The sequence below is a fragment of the Piliocolobus tephrosceles genome, chromosome 7 (genome assembly GCF_002776525.5).
Source record: "Piliocolobus tephrosceles isolate RC106 chromosome 7, ASM277652v3, whole genome shotgun sequence".
In the NCBI taxonomy this organism is placed as follows: Eukaryota; Metazoa; Chordata; class Mammalia; order Primates; family Cercopithecidae; genus Piliocolobus; species Piliocolobus tephrosceles.
In genome coordinates this window covers 52102545-52125230 of record NC_045440.1, presented here as the reverse complement: position 1 = coordinate 52125230, position 22686 = coordinate 52102545, and the positions used below count along the sequence as shown (strand labels likewise).

Genomic DNA, 22686 nt, shown 5'->3' with positions numbered 1-22686 from the left:
TATTTGAAAAACTGAATTTCAAGACATGATATATATAATTGAAATTAAGATTTCAATAGATAGTGAAACAGCATACCAGAAATAGCTGAATAAAAAAATAGTGAACTGGAAGATAAATCTGAAGAATTCACTCAGCGTATAGTACAGATAGATGAGAAAAATAAATAATAAGAGATTTAGAGATAGAGACAAAAGATTGAAAACATAAAATATTTATAGAAGTTCCAAGAGGTAGAAAACAGGAATGAGAGAGAGACCCAGTTTGAAGGGTTAGCAATAGAAGAGTTATAAAATTGAAGAAGGACTTGAGTCCTCACATTTAATGAACAGAACCAGTACCAATGTACTCATCTGCAGAACATCTCACATAGGAAGTAGAATGTATGTATTCGAAAACCTGTATCAGTCTAGATAGGTGAGGTTATGGTAATCAACAACCAAAAATCTCATAGGATGAGCATAGCAGATATTTTTCACTTATATTAAGTGTCTAACTCAAGTTGGAAAGAATAAATACAAAAGCAAAAGTTAATAAAGTAAAAAGTTGAAAAAAAAAAAGACTGATTAATATATTCCCAAACTGAAAGTTAAGTTACAAAAACATAAAAAAACAGATTTCTAAGAAATTACTATTTTTGTTTTTATAAAGATAGCTTGAAAATCATAGTAATTGAATAATTTTCCATTTGGTCTTAGAATAATAAGAAAACCAATATCAAAACAGAGCCTACATTAATTTGAAATAATTGAAAAATTGCTTTCAATAGTTTCTGAGTTCTAACTAGACAAAACATTTCAAATTTTAAAGAACACATTACGCAGTATTATGGAATATATAAAAAGATGATAACCTACTTGATTTATTATCTGAAATTAGCATGGCTCTGGTAGAAACCTTAAGAAAGGATCTGTAATGTTAACCCTAAAGTCATTTTTTTTTTTAGGGAATAGCATTTAGAAAAAAATGCTTGTCAGTCAAATCATCAATAGTTTAAGAATAGTCCAACATGTTAAGAAGGAATAATTAATATAAGTCCAGAATATAAAACTGAGTTAGTATCAATATAGGGCATTCTATTAGAATATACAGTTATAAAACCTATTCAGTCATCTGAGAGTATGCCAAAATGACATTTGATAAAACTTGAAAACATATTTAAGGTGAAAATAACAACAACAAAAACATTTTTAGCAGTTTTGAAATAGAAACATCTCTTTTTACTCTAATATTCATGTATTTATTCAATTAGTAATTACGTTAATTCATAAATATTTATTGTGTCTACTTTATTCCACCTATTTGCTTAGTAAAAGGTACACAACTGATACTGTAGTGAATGATGAAGCACTCACTGGCTTAGAAAAGGCAAAAAACTAGCAATTGTGTGACCCGTCTCTCTTCCTGCATCTGTGACAAGCCCTGCTAAACTCTCACAGAATTTTTTCCTACCAAACATAGAGGCAATCTCTGACTTCTTCTAGACATGGCTCTCATGACAGCCAGCAGTTACTCTATTTGATGGGACCTGGCATACAAAGTGAGACATCCTTATGGCCCCTCCCTGGAGCATGCCCACCTGGAAACAAAGATGGCTCTATTACCATACTTAACATTGGTTTTAAATTTCAGTGCAATAGGCCCTATTGGGACTGATGAGCTGGAGAAACAAAATGAAGCCTAATTATTTTTATAACTGCATAATTTTCATCAGTTTAGAATGTTATCTAAAAGGGAGAATTGTAAGGGTGGGGGGCAATTATGAGATCTGTGCAGTAGCATGGTTTGTGGTGGATAGTTGAGGAGGTCCTGACTACAGGCTTCCTTTGCTGAATGAAGGAAAAGCTTAGCTCATCTCTGATTGTGAAAGAGTAGAACAGTGGGAAATCAGATTTGAGTGGAGAAGCTCTCACATTGTAATGGATTTCATAAGATTGGAAAAAAGTCAGATCGTCAAGCCAAAATAGTTTTGCAATTTTGAGGACATACATGAAATTTATAAATCAAGTGTATATAGTTGATTAAATAGAATAATAGAAATAAAATGCTTGTCACTTGGGTGGTATGTAGAAAATACTCTTTTTTTTTTTTTTCTTTTCGAGATGGAGTCTTGCTCTGTCATCTGTCACTCAGGCTGGAGTGCAGTGGTACGATCTTGGCTCACTGCAACCTCCCGCCTCCTGGGTTCAAACAATTCTTCTGCCTCAGCCTCCCTAGTAGGTGGGACTACAGGTGTGTGCCACCGCACCCAGTTAATTTTTGTATTTTTAGTAGAGATGAAGTTTCCATCTATCATCTATTTATCCACTTACGTACTTATATATCTATTATCTATTTCTATCTCTATCTCTTATCTTTATCTATCTATATCTCTTATCTTTATCAGTCATCTGTCACTTGTTTCTAATTCTCTGTCATCTCTCTGTATCTACCATTATCTCTTTTTCTATCAGTCATCTATCTTAATACTACCAGTATCATGAAATAGGGGTGTGAATTTTGAGCTTAGAATAAATAACCCCACTGGGCGCAGTGGCTCACACCTGTAATCCTAGCACTTTGGGAGGCTGAGGAGGACAGATCACAAGGTCAGGAGTTCGAGACCAGCCTGGCTAATATGGTGAAACCCCAATTCTACTAAAAATACAAAAATTAGCCAGGCATGGTGGCCTGCACCTGTAGTCCCAGCTACTCCGGAGGCTGAGGCAGAAGAATTGCTTTAACCTGGAAGGCAAAGGTTGTGGTGAGCTGAGATCATGCCACTGCACTCCAGCCTGGGTGACAGAGCAAGACTCTGATGTCAAAAAAAGAAAAAAAAGAATAAATCACCCAACATTTCTGTTAAGTGTCTTGAATTCCACCAATGGATAGCTATTCTTTTATTCATTATCTGTTTCTTATCAATACCATGGTCTATTAGTCCGTTTTCATGCCACTAATAAACACATACCGGAGACTGGGTAATTTATAAAGAAAAAGAGGTTTAATAGACTTATAGTTCCACTTGGCTGGCAGGGCTCACAATCATGGTGGAAGGTGAAAGGCATGTCTTACATGGTGGCAGGCAAGAAAGAATGAGAGCCAAGTGAAAGGAGAAACCCCTTATAAAACCATTAGCTCTTGTGAGATTTATTCAGTAACAGGGGAACAGTATGGGGGAAACCACCCTACGATTCAGTTATCTCCCATCAGATCCATCCCACAGCACATGGGAATTATGGGAGCTACAATTCAAGATGAGATTTGGGCAGGGACACAGCCAAACCGTATCACATGGTATAAAAATGTAGTTTATGTTTTAAATATCTGTTTATGCCTTCTGACTGGTCTATGCTCTTTAAATTAGGGGCTGTTAATTAGTCCTTTTTCAGTCTAAACTGGTGGCTAGAAAACTCAGGGAACCCTTAAGAATATGTAGATTGAATGAAAAGTTAATCTTTAACTTCTCAATCAGGAATTAAAAGCATGATTTATTACTGTAGATTACTTACTCAGAATGTATGCTAACTAATCTTATGTAGTATGTAAACATAACATTTAATGACATTGTCTTACACACTGGAAAGTGGTTTTTTTTTTTTTTTTTTTTTTTTTTTTTTTTTTTTCCTTTTTAGCTATTTTTCTGCTTCTGTGGTTATGATGTGGGTAGTCTCACCTGGACACTGTGTGTCCTTAATACTTGATGTTTATTTAGTCAACCTTTTAAATAAAAGGAGAACATGTCTCAGGCCCAGGATTTCAAAAGGTTACTGTATGTAGGTAGATTTAATAAAATAGCTTTTAAAAAACTTGCTTGTATTTCATCCTGAAGGTGACAGTGAAAAGTAAATTTATCCATTGGAGTTAAAAATGATTTAATTGTTAATAGCTATCATGATGTAATTATTGTTCAAATATGCTACTGTTCAATACATGTGAATTTTTATTGGATATGGACCTGTCTCTTTTCTTATGTGGAAGTCTATCTCAGTCTCAATGACTGCCTGGACTTATCTCTGTCTTGTTCTTGATGTCTCTGCCTTCATTGATTTGATTCTATTTCTTAATTTTCTTCTTATTTTTATAGCCCTTCTTTCCTTTTTCTTCTAATCATGAAACAAAGTTTAAATGATTATTTTTATTATTAGACATAATTACAGAGTTCTATATTCTATATTCTGCTTTTGAAAATTTGATGACTATTACATTTTAGTTCTATGTAAAATCTTGTATAAATAGCTTAGGTTATTTTCCTCCTTTAAAGTAGTAGTAGAAAGAAAAGTTCCTCCTCCCATAAATGAATAGTATTATATACTTGTTTAAAAATAAAAGTCGCTTGAATCATTTTTCCTATTTGTTTACTTTTCTGTGCTATTTCTGTTACAGAAATAGTACAGCTCTATGTTTGTTAACATAGAGCTTTACATGTAGTTTTCTAAAATGCATGCATTTTTAATTGTAGAAAAATTTATTTTTACAAAAACATGGTGTCCTTAAGATTTTTGAGGAAACATCTAGAGTCCCAAGATAGCTTTTAATAAAAAGTATTCTCAGAAAATTTTCTTCCAGGTAAAGAAACAATTTTTCTGTCTGGTGTTGTTAGTGACTCAAATTAACCATAAGATTTTTATTTTTTATTTTTTATTTTATTTATTTATTTATTTATTTATTTATTTATTTATTTATTTATTTTGGTCATTCACCTTTATTTCAGTGCTGGTAACCATAAGATTATTTTGTGCCATGTGTCTGATCTGACTAATCATGCTAGTGGGATAGGATGTTTTCATTGTTTTAATTTCTATGATGTAAAATGTCATTTCCTTAAATGGATGCAGTCTTCCTGAGGCAGAGGAAATTTTATTCTGTGTGAGAGTACACAAGGGCATTTTGCCTTTTTTTGCCAAAGGACATGTTTCAAATATATTTTTTCTCTAAAAGCTACTAAATGATCATATTTGCTCTGAAAAATCCAGATGTCTCTCAGAAAGCTTTTCCACAAGGACACTTGATCACAAAGAACCTTTGCTTTGTGTTTTGGGGACGGATTTTTATTTGTTTCATTAAAACCATACATTGCTGTACTATCTGTCTTTCACTCTCTGAATCAGGTGAGCATGTATAACCCTGAAAAAATTCCATACAGGACCTCTGCCCTTGTGTCTCTGTGAATGATCCAATTGATTGAAAGTTATTATTATTATCCTTCCTTCTAAAGCCGACTTTAAGTCAAACTGTCATTTATGAAATTAGATATGAATTGACACTGTGGTCTTTATGGCATGAAATAGCTCGTTTCAAGATCTGCAAATCTTCTTTCAACTCTCCGTATATCAAAATACCGACAAAAGCACACTTTTTCTTTTAAACATAGCTAGACTGTTTACTTTTCTTATTCCATGTGTGTTTTTGTTTTGCAATCATGGAAAAGGTTAGAAGATAAATTTAAACATAGTTAGATGGTACATTACCAAAGCCAGGAGATTTTATGATGGCAGTTTGCAGCCTTGCTTTGGGCAGTACTCTCTCATGCTGTCTGCATTTAGGGAAATTCTGGCCAAAAGGACCAGCGCCCTTTGTATTTGCTGCTGCAAACAATAGAAAGGGATTTGGTGTGTATTGTCATTCTCACTTTCAGGGACAGTGCCCCTTAGATGCCATGTCAGATTACAAATCTCTTTGCAGTCATAAAACCATGCTGCCTTATATTGGATTATCATTTTAAGTTATGGAACAAACATTTAACATTAGGTTTGGGGGTGAAAGTTGACAAGTGAAATGACATCCCAAAGCTATTAACACAGAAGCTGCTTTATAATCTTACTAGTGACCAATTATAACCACAAAAGAAGAGCTACAATGTCTACAATTGAAAAAATTTTAAAAAATAGAATTGATATTCTCCAGAGTAATGCAGATGAATTAATAAGAAATGTTTTGAGAGCTTATGTATCTCGGACTTCCCTCTAAGGAAAGTGGAGAGGATTTACTTTTCCAAACATAGGCTATACATGATTAATAAGTTACTTATATAGGATATGCACAAAGACTCCCAGTATTTCTTGGACCTGCTGTGGTGAGCCATGGTAAAGTAACATAGAACAATAAGGACAGGAATAGTTGACGCTTAGCTGGATTATTTAAGAGATGAGAAACAGATCAATGATGAAGAACTGAATTTAACAAACCCAGGATTATACTCTCTGGGAAAGTTCAATGTTCTAACTTCTAAAACCTCTAAGTACTATTTTTTTTCTGGACTCTTACAGTTCATAGACATAAATCTGACCCTATGTAACTTTTTGATTTCCATTACTATTATTTCTCATATTCTGCAATAATTTAATTCTAGCCATTCAGAGATCAATATATCATTTTTTTTAAAACTTATTTTAAGGAAGTAATGCAGGGGTGTATGATAAATCTCTGTATCTTTCACTCAGTTTTGCTGGGAACCTAAAACTGCTATACAAAATCAAGCCTAGTGTTCCACTTATAAATGTAATTTGGGTGGTTCCAAAGGCCCATCGAGTAATTTAGGGAATGCAACAGAAGGAACACTAACTTACTTTCTCAGGCCAGTAACATTTTGATATTAAAAACACTTTGATATTAAAATAAATAATAACAGTACGAGGCAAGGAAATTTACAAGACAACATCTCATATAAATGTACATAAAAATTATAAACAAAGCATTGAAAACTCAAGTTGAGTGCCATATATACATACATATATATAACATGACCATAATAGGCTCTTTTCAGTAATATAATTGGTCCAAGATTTTCAAAATGTTGATATAATTTAGGTCATAAGCTGAATACAAAGTAAAAAGTGATCATTTCAGTACTGGCAGAAAAAACAATCCATGTAAAATGCAACATTTCTCTAGAATTTAAGAAAGGCTCTTAGTATTCTAGGAAAAATGGAACATCCTAACTAAATAAAGAACATCTCAAAATTCTATTGTAAGCATTAATTAAATGTTAGGTGTAGAAAGATTCAGTAATACTGATATGTCAGTGCTTCCCCCAAATGATATATTTATTGTAGTGCCAATGAAGAATGCTTCTTTGTGGCATTAACAGCTGATTACAAAATTAAATTGGTAAAGCTGATGGCCAAGAGGAACATAGTAGGGTGGCTTGATGTTCCAGTTAGCAACCCTTCCATAAAGCAAACTTTTCTAACTTGTGGTTTGTGGGAGGCATGCAGCCCAGGATGGCTTTCAATGTGGCCCAACACAGATCATAGACTTTCTGAAAACATTATGAGATTTTTTTTTGCAATTTTTTTTTTTTTTAGCTCATCAGCTATTCTTAGTGTTAGTGTATTTTATGTGCGGCCCAAGACAATTCTTCTTCTTTCAATGTGGCCCAGGGAAGCCAAGTGCACTGCTATAAAGCTTTTAGTAATTAGGACAGTAGAATAGAATAGAGAGCAACAAGAAAAACGGCTCATATATGGAAGTATCATATTTGAAAGAGTTGCAAGAAACATCAGTGAGAAGTGAGAACACATTCAGTAAGTGGTGTGGTACCAACTGGCTACCCTTGGATTAAAAATGAGTATGGATTCTGATCTCATATCTTATATGAAAATCAATTCCAGATAGATTGGGGACTTAAATCTGAGAGGCAGAATTTTAACTTCACAAAAAATAAAAGAGAATATCTCTATGGCATTGGGGAAAGAAAGAAATTTTCAGTAAGGTACAAAAAATTGTAAAGTTGATATAAAAATTAATAGACTTTAAGAAAATATTTTCATGAGAATCCAACATAATCCACCACAAATACAAAGAATACATTTGGACGTAGATCACAGTATTAGCATTCAGAATATGTAGAGAATTAACAGTAAGCAAAAAAAAAAAAAAAAATTAAAAAAAGGTAAAAGGTGTAAATACACATTTCATATAAGAAAAAACTAAATTTTCAATCAACATGTAGAAGATATTCAATTGTATAATTCATTAGGAAAATCCAGAATCATAATGAAACACCATTTCACACCCCTCAGATTACCACACATTTTGAAAAAGACATTTTTTCAGGTTAGCCCTAGGAAAATAATTGTCCCTTATTTCTAAATCTCTCACCACAGCCTTCTCCAAATCTGTAAGATCAACAAAGAGAACACAAAATGACACATGACTCATACCTTCAGAATTAGTAAGAGACAGAAAATGGCATGAGTTTCAATGGCAAGTCTGAAAATAACAAGTTCTCAGAGCTGCCACTGAGACTCCACGTTCCCTGGAAGTTTGTGTGTCTCACGTGTGTCCGTGTGAAGAGACCACCAAGCAGGTTTTGTGTGAGCAACAAGGGTGTTTATTTCACCTCTGTGTAGGTGGGCTGAGTCCAAAAAAGGAGGCAGCCAGCGTGGTGGGATTATCATTACTTCTTACAGGTTTTGGGATAGGTGGTGGAGTTAGGAGCAATGTTTTGTGGGAAGGGGATGGATCCCACAAAATACATTCTCAAGGGTGGGAAGAATTACCAAGCACCTTCTTAAGGGTGGGGGAGATTACAAAGTACAATGATCAGTTAGGGTGGGGCAGAAACAAATCACAATGGTGGAATGTCATCAGTTAAGGCTATTTTCACTTATTTTGTGGATCTTCAGTTGCTTCAGGCAATCTGGATGTATACGTGCAGGTCACAAGGGATGTGATGGCTTAGCTTGGGCTCAGAGGCCTGACATTCCTGTCTTCTCATATTAATAAGAAAAATAAAACTAAATGGTGGTAAAGTCTTGGGGTGGTGAAAATTTTGGGGGATGGTATGGAGAGATAATGGACGATGTTTCTCAGGGCTGCTTTGAGAGGGATTAGGGGTGGCGTGGGAACCTAGAGTGGGAGAGATTAAGCTGAAGGAAGATTTTGTGGTAAGGGGTGATATTGTGGGGTTGTTAGAAGAAACGTTTGTCATATAGAATTATTGGTGATGGCCTGGATACAGTTTTGTATGAATTGAAAAACTAAACGGAATAAGAGAAGTAGAGAAACAGTTATTAAAGGACTAAGAATTGGGAGGACCCAGGACTTCTAATTAGAGAGTGCCCAAGGAGGTTCAGCATAGCCCTGCCAGCAAAGATTATTTATTTACTTTAAGAGGGAGTTAAGAGTGGCGGTTTGGGGATAGCACCAGGAGATATCAGCTGTGAAGGCTTGGAGAAACAGTGTAAACTGGCAGTGTAAACAAGAGCAGGGCATTTATGAGGAGTTGAGAACGGCGAATAGGAGTATGACTAGACAGAAGAGAGTAGGGATGACAAGTTTTTTGGGGCACAGTCCAAGTTGGTCTGGTGTCTGGAATGAGATTGGGGCCTAATAAAAAGGAGTGTCCATATAGGAGCTCAAACGGGCTGTACCCTGTAGCATTCTGAGGACAGGCCTGAATTCCAAGGAGGGCAAGTGGTAAAAGTATTGTCCAGTCCTTTTTAAGTTGGTGGTTGAGCTTGGTGAGGTAAACACCATTAGTCTGTTCTACCTTTCCTGAAGATTGAGGAGGGTAAGGGATATAAAGATTTCACTGAATACCAAGAGCCTGAAAAACTGCTTGGGTGATCTGACTAATAAAGGCTGATCTGCTATCAGACTGCATAGAGGTGGGAAGGCCAAACCGAGGAATTATGTCTGACAGAAGGGAAGAAATTTCCTTCTCAGACCCTGTGGGAAAGGCCTCTACCTAGCCAGTGAAAGTGTCTACTCAGATCAAGAGGTATTTTAATTTCCTAACTCAAGGCATGTGAGTAAAGTCAATTTGCCATTCCTGGGTGGGGGCAAATCCCCGAGCTTGATGTGTAGGGAAGGGAGGGGACCTGAGAAATTCTTGAGGAGTAGTAGAATAGCAGATGGAACACTGAGAAGTGATATTTTAAGGATAGATTTCCACGATGGAAAGGAAATGGGAGGTTCTAAGAGGCAGACTAGTGGCTTGCTACATAGCCCTACATAGAAGACGTTATGAAATGATGACAGAGTAGAATGGGCCTATAAGGCTGGAAGGAGATATTTTCCTTGGTCAAAGAACCATTTGCCTTGTGTGGGAAGAGATTGATAGGTGGAAGTCTCAGTGGAAGAGTAGGTGGGAGTGACCAATAAGAAGAAGAAAAACTGGTCATGAGGGACAGAAGTTGGAATGCTAACTGCTTTTCAGCTACCTTATCAGCATAAGCATTGCCCTAAGCAATGAGATCTGATGCCTTTTGATGGCTCTTGCAGTGAATGACTTTCTTTGGAAGTAAAGCAACCTTAAGTAGAGTTTTATTAAAGAGGCATTCATGATGAAGGATCCTTGCATAGCGAGGAAACTTCTTTCTGCCTATATAACAGCATGGTGATGCAGGATATTGAAGACATATTTAGAGTCAGTATAAATATTGATGTGTAGTCCCTTTGCAAGAGTGAAGGCTCAACTTAAGGCAATGAGTTCGGCTTACTGAGAGGTAGTGGAGTGGGGCAGAGCAGTAGCCTCGATGATAGATGTGGAAGATACTATAGCATAGCCTGCCTTTGCTGGTGAGTGGTGATTAGGCCTGGTAGAACTGCCATCAATAAACCAAGTGTGATCAGGGTGAGGAATAGGAAAGAAGGAAACATGGGGAAATGGAGTGAATGTCAGGTGTATCAGAGAGATACAGTCATGGGGGTCAGGTGTGGTATCTGGAATAATGTGGGAGGCTGGATTGAAGTCCAGGCCAGGAACAATGGTAACTGTGGGAGACTCAACAAAGAGTAAGTACAGCTGAAGGAGCCGGGAAGCAGAAAGTATATGTGTCAGGTGTGAGGAAGAAAATAGATTTTGGAAGTTATGAGAACTGTAGAGAGTGAGTTGAGCATAGTTTGTGATTTTAAGGACCTCTAAAAGTATTAGGGCAGCAGCAGCCACCGCACACAGACATGAGGGCTAGGCTAAAACAGTAAGGTCAAGTTGCTTGGACAGAAAGGCTACAGGGCATGGTCCTGGCTCTTGCATAAGAACTCCAACCACATAGCCCTGCACTTTGGCTGTGTGCAATGAAAAGGGTTGGGATGAGTTAGGGAGAGCTAGTGTGGGGGCAGCTTCTAGGGCTGTTTTTAAGGAACAGAAAGAGGAGTGGCAAAAGGATTTAGGATCTATGGGGTCAGCTAGGTTTGCTTTTGTGAGTTTATGTAATGGTTTTGTTAGGATGGCAAAACCAGGTTCTGAAGGTGGAAGTATCCTACCATGCCCAGGAAGGAAAGGAGTTGTTGTTTTGTAGAAGGGGTTGGGGTTTGGGAGATTAGTCAGACACGATCAGCAGGGAGAGCACGTGTTATCATGAAGAATTATGTCGAGATAGGTAATGGACAAGGAAGAAATTTGGACTTGACTGAAGTAATGGGGGCTGTCCGCAAAGCCTTGCGGCAGTAGAGCCCAGGTAATTTGCTGAGCCTGATGGGTGTCAGGGTCAGTCCAAGTGAAAACAAAGAGAGGCTGCGATGAAGAGTACAAAGGAATAGTGAAGAAAGCATGTTTGAGATACAGAATAGCATAATGGGTTATGGAGGGGTTGTGGAGGGAGGTATTGAGGATAGGAGAGTACATGGCTTTGGCACCACGGGGTGGATAGGCAAGACAATTTTGTTGATAAGGTGCAGATCCTGAACTAACCTGTAAGGCTTGTCTGGTTTTTGGACAGGTAAAATGGGGGAATTGTAAGGAGAGTTTATAGGCTTTAAAAGGCCGGGCTGTAACAGGCCAGTGATAGCAGGCTTTAATCCTTTTAAAGCATGCTGTGGGATGGGATATCAGCACTGAGCATGGTAAGTGTGATTAGATTTTAATGGGACGGTAAGTGGTGCATCATTTGTCACCAAGGAGGAAGTAGAAGTATCCTGTATACTTTTGGATTAAGGTGGGAGGATATGAGAGGAAGATGAGAAAAAGGCTTTGGGTTGGGAAGAAGGGTGGCAATGAGATATGGCTGTAGTCCAGGAATAGTCAGGGAAGCAGATAATTTAGTTAAAATGTCTCGATCAAAACAGGGAACTGGGCAGGTGGGGATAACTAAAAAGGAGTGCATAAAAGAATATTGTCCAAGTTGGCACCAGAGTTGGGGAGTTTTAAGAGGTTTAGCAGCCTGGGCGTCAATACTCACAATGGTTATGGAAGCAAGGGAAACAGGCCCTTGAAAAGAAGGTAATGTGGAGTGGGTAGCCTCCATATTGATTAAGAAAGGGACAGACTTACCCTCCACTGTAAGATTTACCCAAAGCATCTGTGTTGGTCCTGTAGGTTTCCAAGGCGATGGGGCAGTGTCAGTCTTCAGCTGCTAAGCCGAGAAGATCTGGGAGGGAGTCAGTCAGAGAGCCTTGGGCCAGAGTTCCAGGGACTCTGGGAGTGGCTGCCAAGTGAGTTGAACAGTCTGATTTTCAGTGGGATCCCACACAGATGGGGCATGGCTTAGGAGGAATCTGGGGCTGCGGGCATTCCTTGGCCCAGTGGCCAGATTTCCAGTACTTCCAAGCTCCTGGGGGAGGAGGTTCTGGAGGAACCCCTGGCAGCTGCGGTTCAGGTGTCTAGAGATCTTGTGTGCTAGAGATGTGGCTGGAGGCAAGGAATTGCAACTTAGAAATAAGTTGCTACTTGGCTGCCTCTACTGTATTATTGTACACCTTGAAGGCAAGGTTAATTAAGTCCTGTTGTGGTGTTTGAGAGCTGGAATTTAATTTTTGCAACTTATTGAATGTCGGGAACAGATTGGGTAATAAAATAAAATGCATATTGAGAATAAGACGGCCTTCTGACCTTTTAGGGTCTAGGGCTGTAAAGCGTCTCAGGATTGCTGCCGAACAGGTCATGAATTGGACTGAGTTTTTGTATTTTATGAAAAAGAGCCTAAATGCTAACTGATTTGTGAGAGGTTGGATAAAGAAAATGGAGCATTAACCTTGACTATGCCTTAGCTCCAGCATCTTTTTAAGAGGAAATTGCTGGGCAGCAAGTCGGGGAGAAATAGTCGCGGAACAAAACTGTAAGCCGGACCGGGTGTGAGGAGGGGAGATGACAAAAGGATTATAGGGTGGGGGAGCGGAGGCTGAGGAAAAATTGGGACCTGGCTCAGCCTGCGAGGAGCAGCCTTGGGAGGAGAGGAGAGGTCAGATGGGTCCATAGAAAAGGAAGATTCAAAAGACTCAGAGACGCTTGGGGTTGGGACTGAAGGGACAGGCGGGAGGGAAAGAAGCAGGATTTGGGACAAGTTGCACTGGGAACGGAGACCAGGGAGGAACCAATGTGTAAAAGAATGTCTGGACGTCAGGCACCTCAGACCGTTTGCCCATTTTACGAGAAGAATTATTTAGATATTGTAGGATGGAAAAATCGAAAGTGTCATTTTCTAACTATTTGGAACCACTGTCGAATTTGTATTGGGGTCAAGCAGCATTGCAGAAGAAAATAAGAAGCTTAGATTTAAGGTCAGGTAAGAGTTGAAGAGGTTTTAAGTTCTTGAGAACACAGGCTAAGGGAGAAGAAGGAGGAATGGAGGGTGGAAGGTTGCCCTTAGTGAAAGAGGCAAGTTTAAAGAGAAGGGTAGAGACATAGAGTGAAGGGGTGGGGGTGCTTGCCCCCCCAGGAAAGTGGAAACACGGTGAGAGGTGCTTGTCCCGCAAGAAAGTGGAGAAAGGGTGGGGGGTGCTTGCCCCCAGGAAAGTGGAGAAGGGGTGGGAGGTGCCTGTCCCCCAGGAAACTGGAAAAGGAGTAGAGACACAGAGAGAAGGGGTGGGGAGTGCTTGCCCCCCAGGAAAGTGGAGAAGGTGTGGAGACATGGCGAGAAGGCATCAGGGGTTGTTTGCTCCCCAGAAAAGCGGTGCTTGCTGCTAAGAGTGAAAGACCAAGGCAGGCGTCCCCATGTGGTCAGACACCTCTGAAATGTAGGTGAATAATCAAGTAGGCATCCCCATGTGATCAAACACCAAGGGAAGACTGTCTTCCCAAGTCCGTGACTGGCACCAGAGTTTTGAATCCACGGATAAAACACGTCTCCTTTGTCTCTACCAGAAAAGGAAAGGTACTGAAATTAAGAGGAGGGAGAGATTGAAGGGTGGCACCAAGACTGAAAGGAGAAAGAGGTTGAGGGATAGTGAGAGAGGTTGGAGAAATCTCTTCTCCAACCTCTTACCTGATTTAAAATCCATGAGATGTTCCTTGGGCTGGTTGGTCTGAAGACCTGAAGTTGTAGGTGGATCTCTTCATGGAGTGAGGGTGAGGACAGGGGACTGATCTCCCAAAGGAGTCCCGCTTATCCGGGTCTTTGGCACCAAATGTCTCACGTGTGTCCATGTGAAGTGACCACCAAACAGGCTTTGTGTGAGCAGCAAGGCTGTTTATTTCACCTGGGTGCAGGGGGGCTGAATCCGAAAAAGGAGGCAGCCAGCATGGTGGGATTATCATTAGTTCTTACAAGTTTTGGGATAGGCGGTGGAGTTAGGAGCAAATGTTTTGTGGGCAGGGGCTGGATCCCACAAAGTACATTCTCAAGGGTAGGGAGAATTACAAAGAACCTTCTTAAGGGTAGGGGAGATTACAAAGTACATTGATCAGTTAGGGTGGGGCAGAAACAAATCATAATGGTGGAATGTCATCAAGGCTATTTTCACTTATTTTGTGGCTCTTCAGTTACTTCAGGCCATCCGGATATATACGTGCAGGTCACTAGGGATATGATGGCTTAGCTTGGGCTCAGAGGCCTGACATTGTGGGTTTGGGGAAAAGAAGGGTAAGTTAATTAGAAAAATCTCCATGGACAAAGGAATAGGAAGGAGGGAAGGTAAAATATAAGAAAAGGATGGCGCTGTGCCAAGAGGAGCCCTTGTGCACAGGAGCTTGAAGCTGTAGTGAGGTGTGATTGCACCACTGCAGTCCAGCATGGGCAACAAAGTGAGACCTTGTCTCAAAAAAAAAAAAAAAAAAAAAAAAAGAAAGAAAGAAAGAAAGAAAAAGAAAAAAAAAAATCCTCTAGAAGGAAAAACTCCAGCACCAAGTATTAAGTTGTCAAATGAAATTCTGGAAACCTGGGAGTTATCAACACCAGTTACAAATCTGAGAGTGTCCAGAGATGGCTTTTTTTTGGGGTGGGTGGGGGTGGGAAGAAGAAGGTAAGTAGAGAAAGGGTAGAGTGCCCCTTCAGATTTGATAGTGACATGAAAGCAGAATGAAATTAAATTAAGGATGCTCTAGCACTTAAAGAGAAACAAAACATTTTAACTCCCACTTTTCCCCATCACCACCAAAGCAGTCATCAAAAAGACTGCACTTCCCTAACTTCCCTATAGTGATAGAAAAGTATGCTCTTGAACCAGAAATTCATTTCATGAAAACGCATCGGAATTAAAAGAGAGAGAGAGAGAGACCAATTTCAAATAAAGCTATGTAACAAGAAAACAGAAATGCAAATCAAAATATTTCAGGAAAAATCTCTCAAAAAAAGAACTGAAACAGGAGGAAACAATAACACAACATTCACACCTGAATTAAACGGCCCTCAAACATTCAAGCAAGCACTTGGAAATCTAAAAAGTCCACCTATTATCTGAAATTAAGAAACGAAAGGAGGAGGAGGCAGAGGAAGAGGAGCAGACGTGGCAGCAAAAAGGAGCCAGATGAAGATAAATAAGAGGACAATGAAGATGGAAACCAAGAAGGAGAAAGCGGGGAAGGGCAGCAGTGATGAGAGTTGACTAACAAAATAAAGTAAAATGGAATAAGTTACAATGTGTCAAGGAATAATATGCCTGTGTGTCCCAGGTTGTATGGCTCTCCAGGTGGCATTGAGGGTTTTGATATGCTTCTTGTGGAAGTATGAATTGTACATCTATTTTGGATAGCAGTTCGGCATTGTCTATACATATGGATATGTATCACAGGGTAATTCTGTATACTCATTATGGGAATATGAATCATACATCAATTTTGGATAGCAGTTTGGCATTAACTATTAAAATTGAAGATATTATACTCTGCACTCAGAATTCTAGCTCTTGCGCAACATAATCTAGAGCAGGGATACGCAAACCACAGCCAATTGGCCAAATCTGACCTACTTTCCTAATTTTGTAAATAAAGTTTTATTGGAAGACAACTATGTCTATTTGTTTATATGTTGTCTGTGGCTGCTTTTATGCAAAACAGGAGTTAGGTAGTTGCAACAGAACCCACAGTTGTCCCACAAAGCTGAAAATACTGTCTCTCTGGCTCTTTGTGGTAAAAATTTGCTGATGCCTAGTCTAGAGAAACTCTTGTGCATATGAAGAAACATGTAGAGAATGTTAATGTAAAAGTTGAAAACCTCACAAGTGTTCATCACCAGTGTAACAAAACTAAATTGGAATGGTTTCTAATAATAGACTGTTTACTATACAGCAGACAAAATGAAGAAGGTACAAATGTATGCAACCACACAATTGCGTCGCCAAATAAACTGCTGAGTGAGAAAAAGGAAATATGAACATTATATTTCCATTTGTGACAAGGTTAAAACATGCAAACTGAACTATTTGTAGTTTAGGGAATCATATGTATGAAATAAAATAAAATAAGGGACAATTTAAGTTGGTGTCACATTTATCATTAGAGTACAGAGGAAAAAAAAAAACAGTAAGAGTGACTCCTACTAGGAGTGTCAAGGATATGGATCATATTTTCTTTCTCTACGTGAGTACTGAGCCACGGCTGTTGGCTTATAATCAACATTTGCATTGTGCTTTTTTGTTTGTTTGTTGTTTTAAAAATTGCTTCCCATCTTAGATCAAATACTTAACTGCCTTTTTAGCAAGAGAAACTTACCTAACACTTATTATCTTATCATCTCCTCAAATTACTATTTTCTTCTGACTTTTTACTTTTTAGCATACCTAGCATATACACTGATGTGCACGTTTCTCAATGCTGAATTGTTAATTTTCTACGTATTTCTGAAGGAATTAGCTAGATGCATTTATACATGAGCGTAACACAGACACTTGCGCATATATATATACACACACACACACACACACAGTTATATTCCATATGCTTAGAGAATAATTATAAAGAATTGCACAGGGGACATTGCATGAGGCTTCATGTCATATGTCCTTGGATAGGTTATGACCCTGCCTGTGGGGTGATCCCTGAGGGTTCCTTCATCTCAGTGCTTTCCCCCGTGAAATGAGCACACAGTAATAATCATATCTACTTTTCTATTTTTGTGTGGATAAAATAATGCTTGGTGTCATTCATAAAAGGAATATTTTCAATCCACTTCTGGTATCAGACATGTGCTGTCTGCCTGTCTCTGTTCCAGGTTGTATGGCTCTCCAGGTGACATTGACCTCTGGCCTGCCCTTATGGTTGAAGACCTGATTCCTGGTACGAGAGTGGGACCAACACTTATGTGCCTGTTTGTTACCCAGTTTCAGCGGCTAAGAGATGGAGATAGGTGAAGGATTATCTGTTATACTTATTAAACATCACAGAAGTTATTTTTGACCTGAAATGTATATGTATAACCTATTGTGATTCACATTTTTTATGATTTAATGCATATTGAGTATAATAAATATCAGACAGCATCTGGTGACAGAACTTTTGTAACCACCCATATTATCAGATAGCATTTATTTTTGTAAATCTTTGTAAGAAGAGAAGAAACAGAATTTCTCAAAAAGCAATAGAAGTGGGTGATTAAGAGATTGACAGCTAGATGAACTACGTTGTGCTTGAATCTGAGTCTCACCACTCACAGCTGTTTAACTTTGGACGTGTATCACTTGGAAACAGGTTCCGCATCTGTAAAGTGTGAATAACAATTATACCTATTCCATAGGATGTCTGCAACCTTCAGTGATGTTGAGAAGGAAAGAATTGAGAGCAGCCTTGAGATTCTCTCCCTTCATTCTCATGGAGGAAGACCTGCTGACCCTAGACCAGATCTCCTTGTAAAATTACATTATGAGGGCATTTACGAGTGGAAAGATAACTGGGAACTCTTCTCTAAAATTTCTTGATTTATCTAAAGTGTTCATTGTAAATAAATTTAATCATGAAATAATGGGAAACAGCGGGCTGAAGAATGTAAGTTAGTCATGTAATCTCTTTACTGCTCCAAAACTAACCATGAATAAAAACCAGGAAACACAAACCTAAGCATCCTCTCCTGAGTGGACACGTGCTCTTCTATTGCTTGGCATCCAGTATGTTCCAGGGCATGGTATCTTCTTAATCATTAGTTAAGTTTAGTGTTGAGTAAGATCTAGGAATCTTGTAAATCTGTTTGACAATATAACCTTTTGTAGTATTGCAGAGATAATGTATATAAGACTTGAAACAAAGCCCAGAGCTTAGTTTTTAATTAAAATTACAATAAAAATTATTCTTTAAATTTCCTTTCAAATCTCTTCCACTTACAGATTATAGAGAAAGTAGCAAAGGACTTAATTCCCTTTATTGCACATTGGTAACAATTAATAGTATATTTCCTTAAAATCATTTTTAACATTGAATTTCTTGACCCACACAATTGGGTTAATATGCTCAATTGGCAATAGTTTAAGAATATATGTAGTCAAAGACTGAAAATAATTGAAAAAGCTTCAGTTTGGGGGGTAAGCTGCCTTCCCCATATATATTAGTTTGCTAGGCTATTGTAACAAAGTCATGTAGCCTGGATAGCTTAAACAACAGAAATGTTTTATTCTCACAATTCTGGAGGTTAGATGCTGATCAAGGCATCAGCAGAGTTGATTCCGACTGGGGTGTCTCTTCCAGCCTGTAGATAGCATCTTCTCCCTGGGTCTTCACTTGGTCATTCCTCTGTATCTATGTCCACATTTCCTTTTCTTATAAGGACACCAGTCATACTGGATTAGGGCTCACCCATATGATCTATTTTTACCTGAAATACCTATGTAAAGGTCATATCTCCAAATAGAGTCACCTTCGAAGGTACTGGGGCATAGGACTTTAACATATACATTTTAGGGGGACACAGCTCAGTCCATAACATCAAGAGAGTGGTAAGAAGTCCTTTTGCTTACCATCTTAATTTCCTGTTCTATACCCAGTATGAAAAAGTGCTTGGCATATGGTATTCAAATATTTACTGAATGATTAAACCCAAGGATTGACTTTACTGAATTAACCCAAAGATTGACTTTAATCTTTTATTTAAAATTGATCGTATCCTTTCATTTAAAATTGAATGTGCTTATTCTAGTTAATTGATAGATATAACCAAATAGTATATATTAATTATCAAAAGTGGTACTCCCTTTGTAGGCAAACATGATAATATTACCTTGCTCAGACAATTTCTAAGGTTAGTTCATGGAATTTAAATGTAGCAATAGGGCTAGGTGCGGTGGCTCATGACTGTAATCCCAACAATTTGGGAGGCTGAGGTGGACAGATTACTTGAGGCCAGGAGTTTGAGACTGGTCTGGCTAACATGGCAAATCCCTGCTCTACTAACGATATAAAAATTAGCCAGGCATGGTGACGGGAGCCTGTAATCCCAGCTACTCGGGAGGCTGAGGCAGGAGAGTTGCTTGAACTCTGGAGGTGGAGGTTGCAGTGAGCTGAGATCCTGCCACTGCGCTCCAGCCTGGGCTACAGAGTGAGTGAGACTCCATCTCAAAAAAAAAAAAAAATATATATATATATATATATGTGTGTGTGTGTGTGTGTGTGTATGTGTATATATATATATGTGTGTGTGTGTGTATATATATATATGTGTGTGTGTATATATATATAAATTTTAAAAATGTAATAATAGACTTTTCTTTTTTGGGGGAAAACCTGAGAAAACTTTCCTTTGAATCCTTTTGTAAAGCTGGAGGTAGAAAGTGATGACAGTTTGGAAGCATGGGATTTAAGAATGTTGTAAATATTGGAGAGAATTAAAAGAATACTCAGTTGGAGAACAAGCATAATCCTTTCAGTATGCATCTTTTATGTTGAGCTCTTCTTAGTGCATTGTGGCTGTTTGACATGCAGCTGAGTTCTTAGGCCACAGACCCACAACAATGCTTTTTTTGTTGGCTATCAGGTTCTGGTATGAAAATCCTGGAGTATTCACCCCGGCACAACTCACTCAGCTGAAGCAGGCGTCCCTGGGCCGAGTGCTTTGTGACAATGGTGACAGCATTCAGCAAGTGCAGACTGATGTCTTTGTAAAGGCAGAATACCCACAGGATTACCTGAGCTGCAGCGAGATCCCAAAGGTGGACCTGCGAGTGTGGCAAGACTGCTGTGCAGGTCAGTAATAATGCAATGAGTGCGATCTGGATTGAGGTGCATGTTCATGCACTTGAATTGTTTTCAGTGTCAAAGATGTGATTTAAACAAAGATACACAAAAAGCCAACAACACAGAACTTTCCTTTTGGAAATCTGATGGATGATGAAGGGGTGGACACCAGCAAAAACAGAGGCTCCCAACCTGCCCATCCTCTTCCATTCCACGTTAACCTTGTTAGAATGGGGACACTTGCTGGCAAAACTGGCCTCTGTCTTCTTACTGCATTTCAGATTTCTGCACCAAAGATCAAATGCCAATCGCTTGGCACTGACTATATCTACTTCTTGGTGTTCATCTAACAAGAGAGAAATGAAAGTTGATAGTAACTTGGCTAACTTAGACTATTCATTCTTTATAAGATGTGGCAGTAGTGCTCATTGGAAGTACAAAGAAATGTTGATAGAGTCAGGAAAAAACTTACCCTAATGGCACAACAGAATTGGTGGTATCTACAACATCACTGTTTATGAACCAAACTTTCCCTAAGGTGCTTCTATAAGCATCTGTTTTGTTCTCACAATATCCCTTTAGAAATGTGGATTTCTTTCTCCTTTGATGAAAGTATGGCTCAAAAATATTAGCCGACTTTCTCAAGGTCCAAATATGAGTAAGTGGTGGAGCCAGGGCCAGAGAAAAGATGTATCGTTTGTTGAAACCTAGAGGTGAACTGAGGACTTGATGGTTCTCAAGCAGAACATGCTGACGTCTTCACAGGTAAGACGTCACAGGTGTCTGTCACATGGAGGATACTTGCAGCTCCTCTGGACGCCAACGACACAAGTGCCACCACAGCTTCATACCTGCTCCATGTAGTGGCCATGGGTCTGGGAGTTCTGATGTTCTCTAGGACTGAAATGATCATTCTGAGTACCTAAGCAGTACTAGAGATTTGTGGTCAGGGGAGGAAATTGAAAGCCACTGCTAGAAGGGTGATAGAACACTGGCTGCGTGCGATGGCTCACACCTGTAATCCCAGCACTTTGGGAAGCCAAGGTGGGTGGATTGCTTGAGGACAGGCTTGGCCAACATAGCGAAACCCTGTCTCCACTAAAAATATGAAATTTAGCCAGGCATGGTAGTGGGCACCTGTAATCCCAGCTACTTGGGAGGCTGAGGCAGGAGAATCACTTGAACCTTGGAGGCAGAGGTTGTGGTGAGTCAAGATCGTGCCTCCAGCCTGGGTGACAGAGCCAGACTCAATGACATCTGAATCAAGGTTGTCTTTTTCACTGCGGTGGTGCTTTATTGGACACAGCAAAAAGGAATGTGGTACTGCAGCGAGGGCGGCATTCTTTCCCTTACCTCAAGTTCTTGGTGATTAGATCCAGGAATAATGAAATAGTCCCCCCTCTTCAGAATGTTGGGGGAACAGGGAACAGTATACAAGCCATATTAATGGCAACTACTAACACTCCTTTGCTTCTTCTCCAGTGTCCCTGGGATGGGACATAGGGCCTGGTGAGCAGAGGGAGAGATAGATGGCATGGCAGGGTGTGGGCTGTGATGACCAGAGTGGTGCCCTGCAAGGAAGCAATGGCTCCATGTAGAGGCCAGGGCTGGGTGCCCCTTATACTGACACATACCATTTCTAGCTCTTCTCACCTCTGGCCATGTGACAGGTGATTCATGGAAACACTTAGCTCATATAATTGTCCTGAGTCTTTCAAGGTGGGTGTTATTATCCCTGATTTACATATGAGGAAAATAAGGCTCCTGGAACTAAATACATTTTCTAAGGTCCCACAGCTGACCTGAAGGACTTGGCTCTTTCCTCTGTGCCCACCGCCACCTGGTAGCACCTGTAGGGTAGGTGCATGGCACAGAGACAGCAAGCAGGCCCCCTACCAAGGGCGGTTCCTCTGCTGCCCTCCTCCCATTGCCCACATTGAAGACTCAGAGGAAGAGGGCTCCTCTGGTTATTTAAATGGTAATGCGTCTGCTGTGGGCAACGTTTGTTGTGGAAAATGCAATGCAAGGATGTAACAGACCAGGAGTGGGTTGGGGTCTTGAGTTTATGCAGTGTTCTTATCAAGATCTGTGGTCCCAATGAGTAATAATACTTTTTCTCTGTGAGTGTCTTTAAAAAAATCTCTGGAAATGAATAAGCCAGTAGTAAACATCTACTACTTAATTGAACACGAAAATACAGTGTTTTTTTTTTTTTTTTTTTTTTTTATGGCACTATAAAAATGCTCAGAAGTCATGTCAGTAGCAAAATTACCTAAGGATATGAATATGCCTTATGTAGTTCCAACCATAATGTAATGTTTGTAATGAGAACCATTATAAATGGATACACGTGTATTTTTTTGTGTACTTTTTGACTAACAAGCATGGATTTTTCAGAAAAATTAAAAGACAGTTTAAAATGAGTGGCTTAAAAAAAGGTGTTTAGTAACTG

At 39.1% G+C, this 22686-nt stretch overlaps 1 protein-coding gene across 1 annotated transcript in view; it reads left to right on the top strand.

Annotated features, from left to right (window-relative positions):
• PXDNL (peroxidasin like) overlaps nt 1-22686 on the top strand; it is a 523848-nt gene that overhangs the window by 449645 nt on the left and 51517 nt on the right. Inside the window, exons 18-19 of the mRNA XM_023184241.2 lie at nt 17290-17424; nt 20035-20243. Of these exons, the coding sequence (XP_023040009.2) occupies nt 17290-17424; nt 20035-20243 (344 nt within the window). The remainder of the gene's footprint in view (nt 1-17289; nt 17425-20034; nt 20244-22686) is intronic.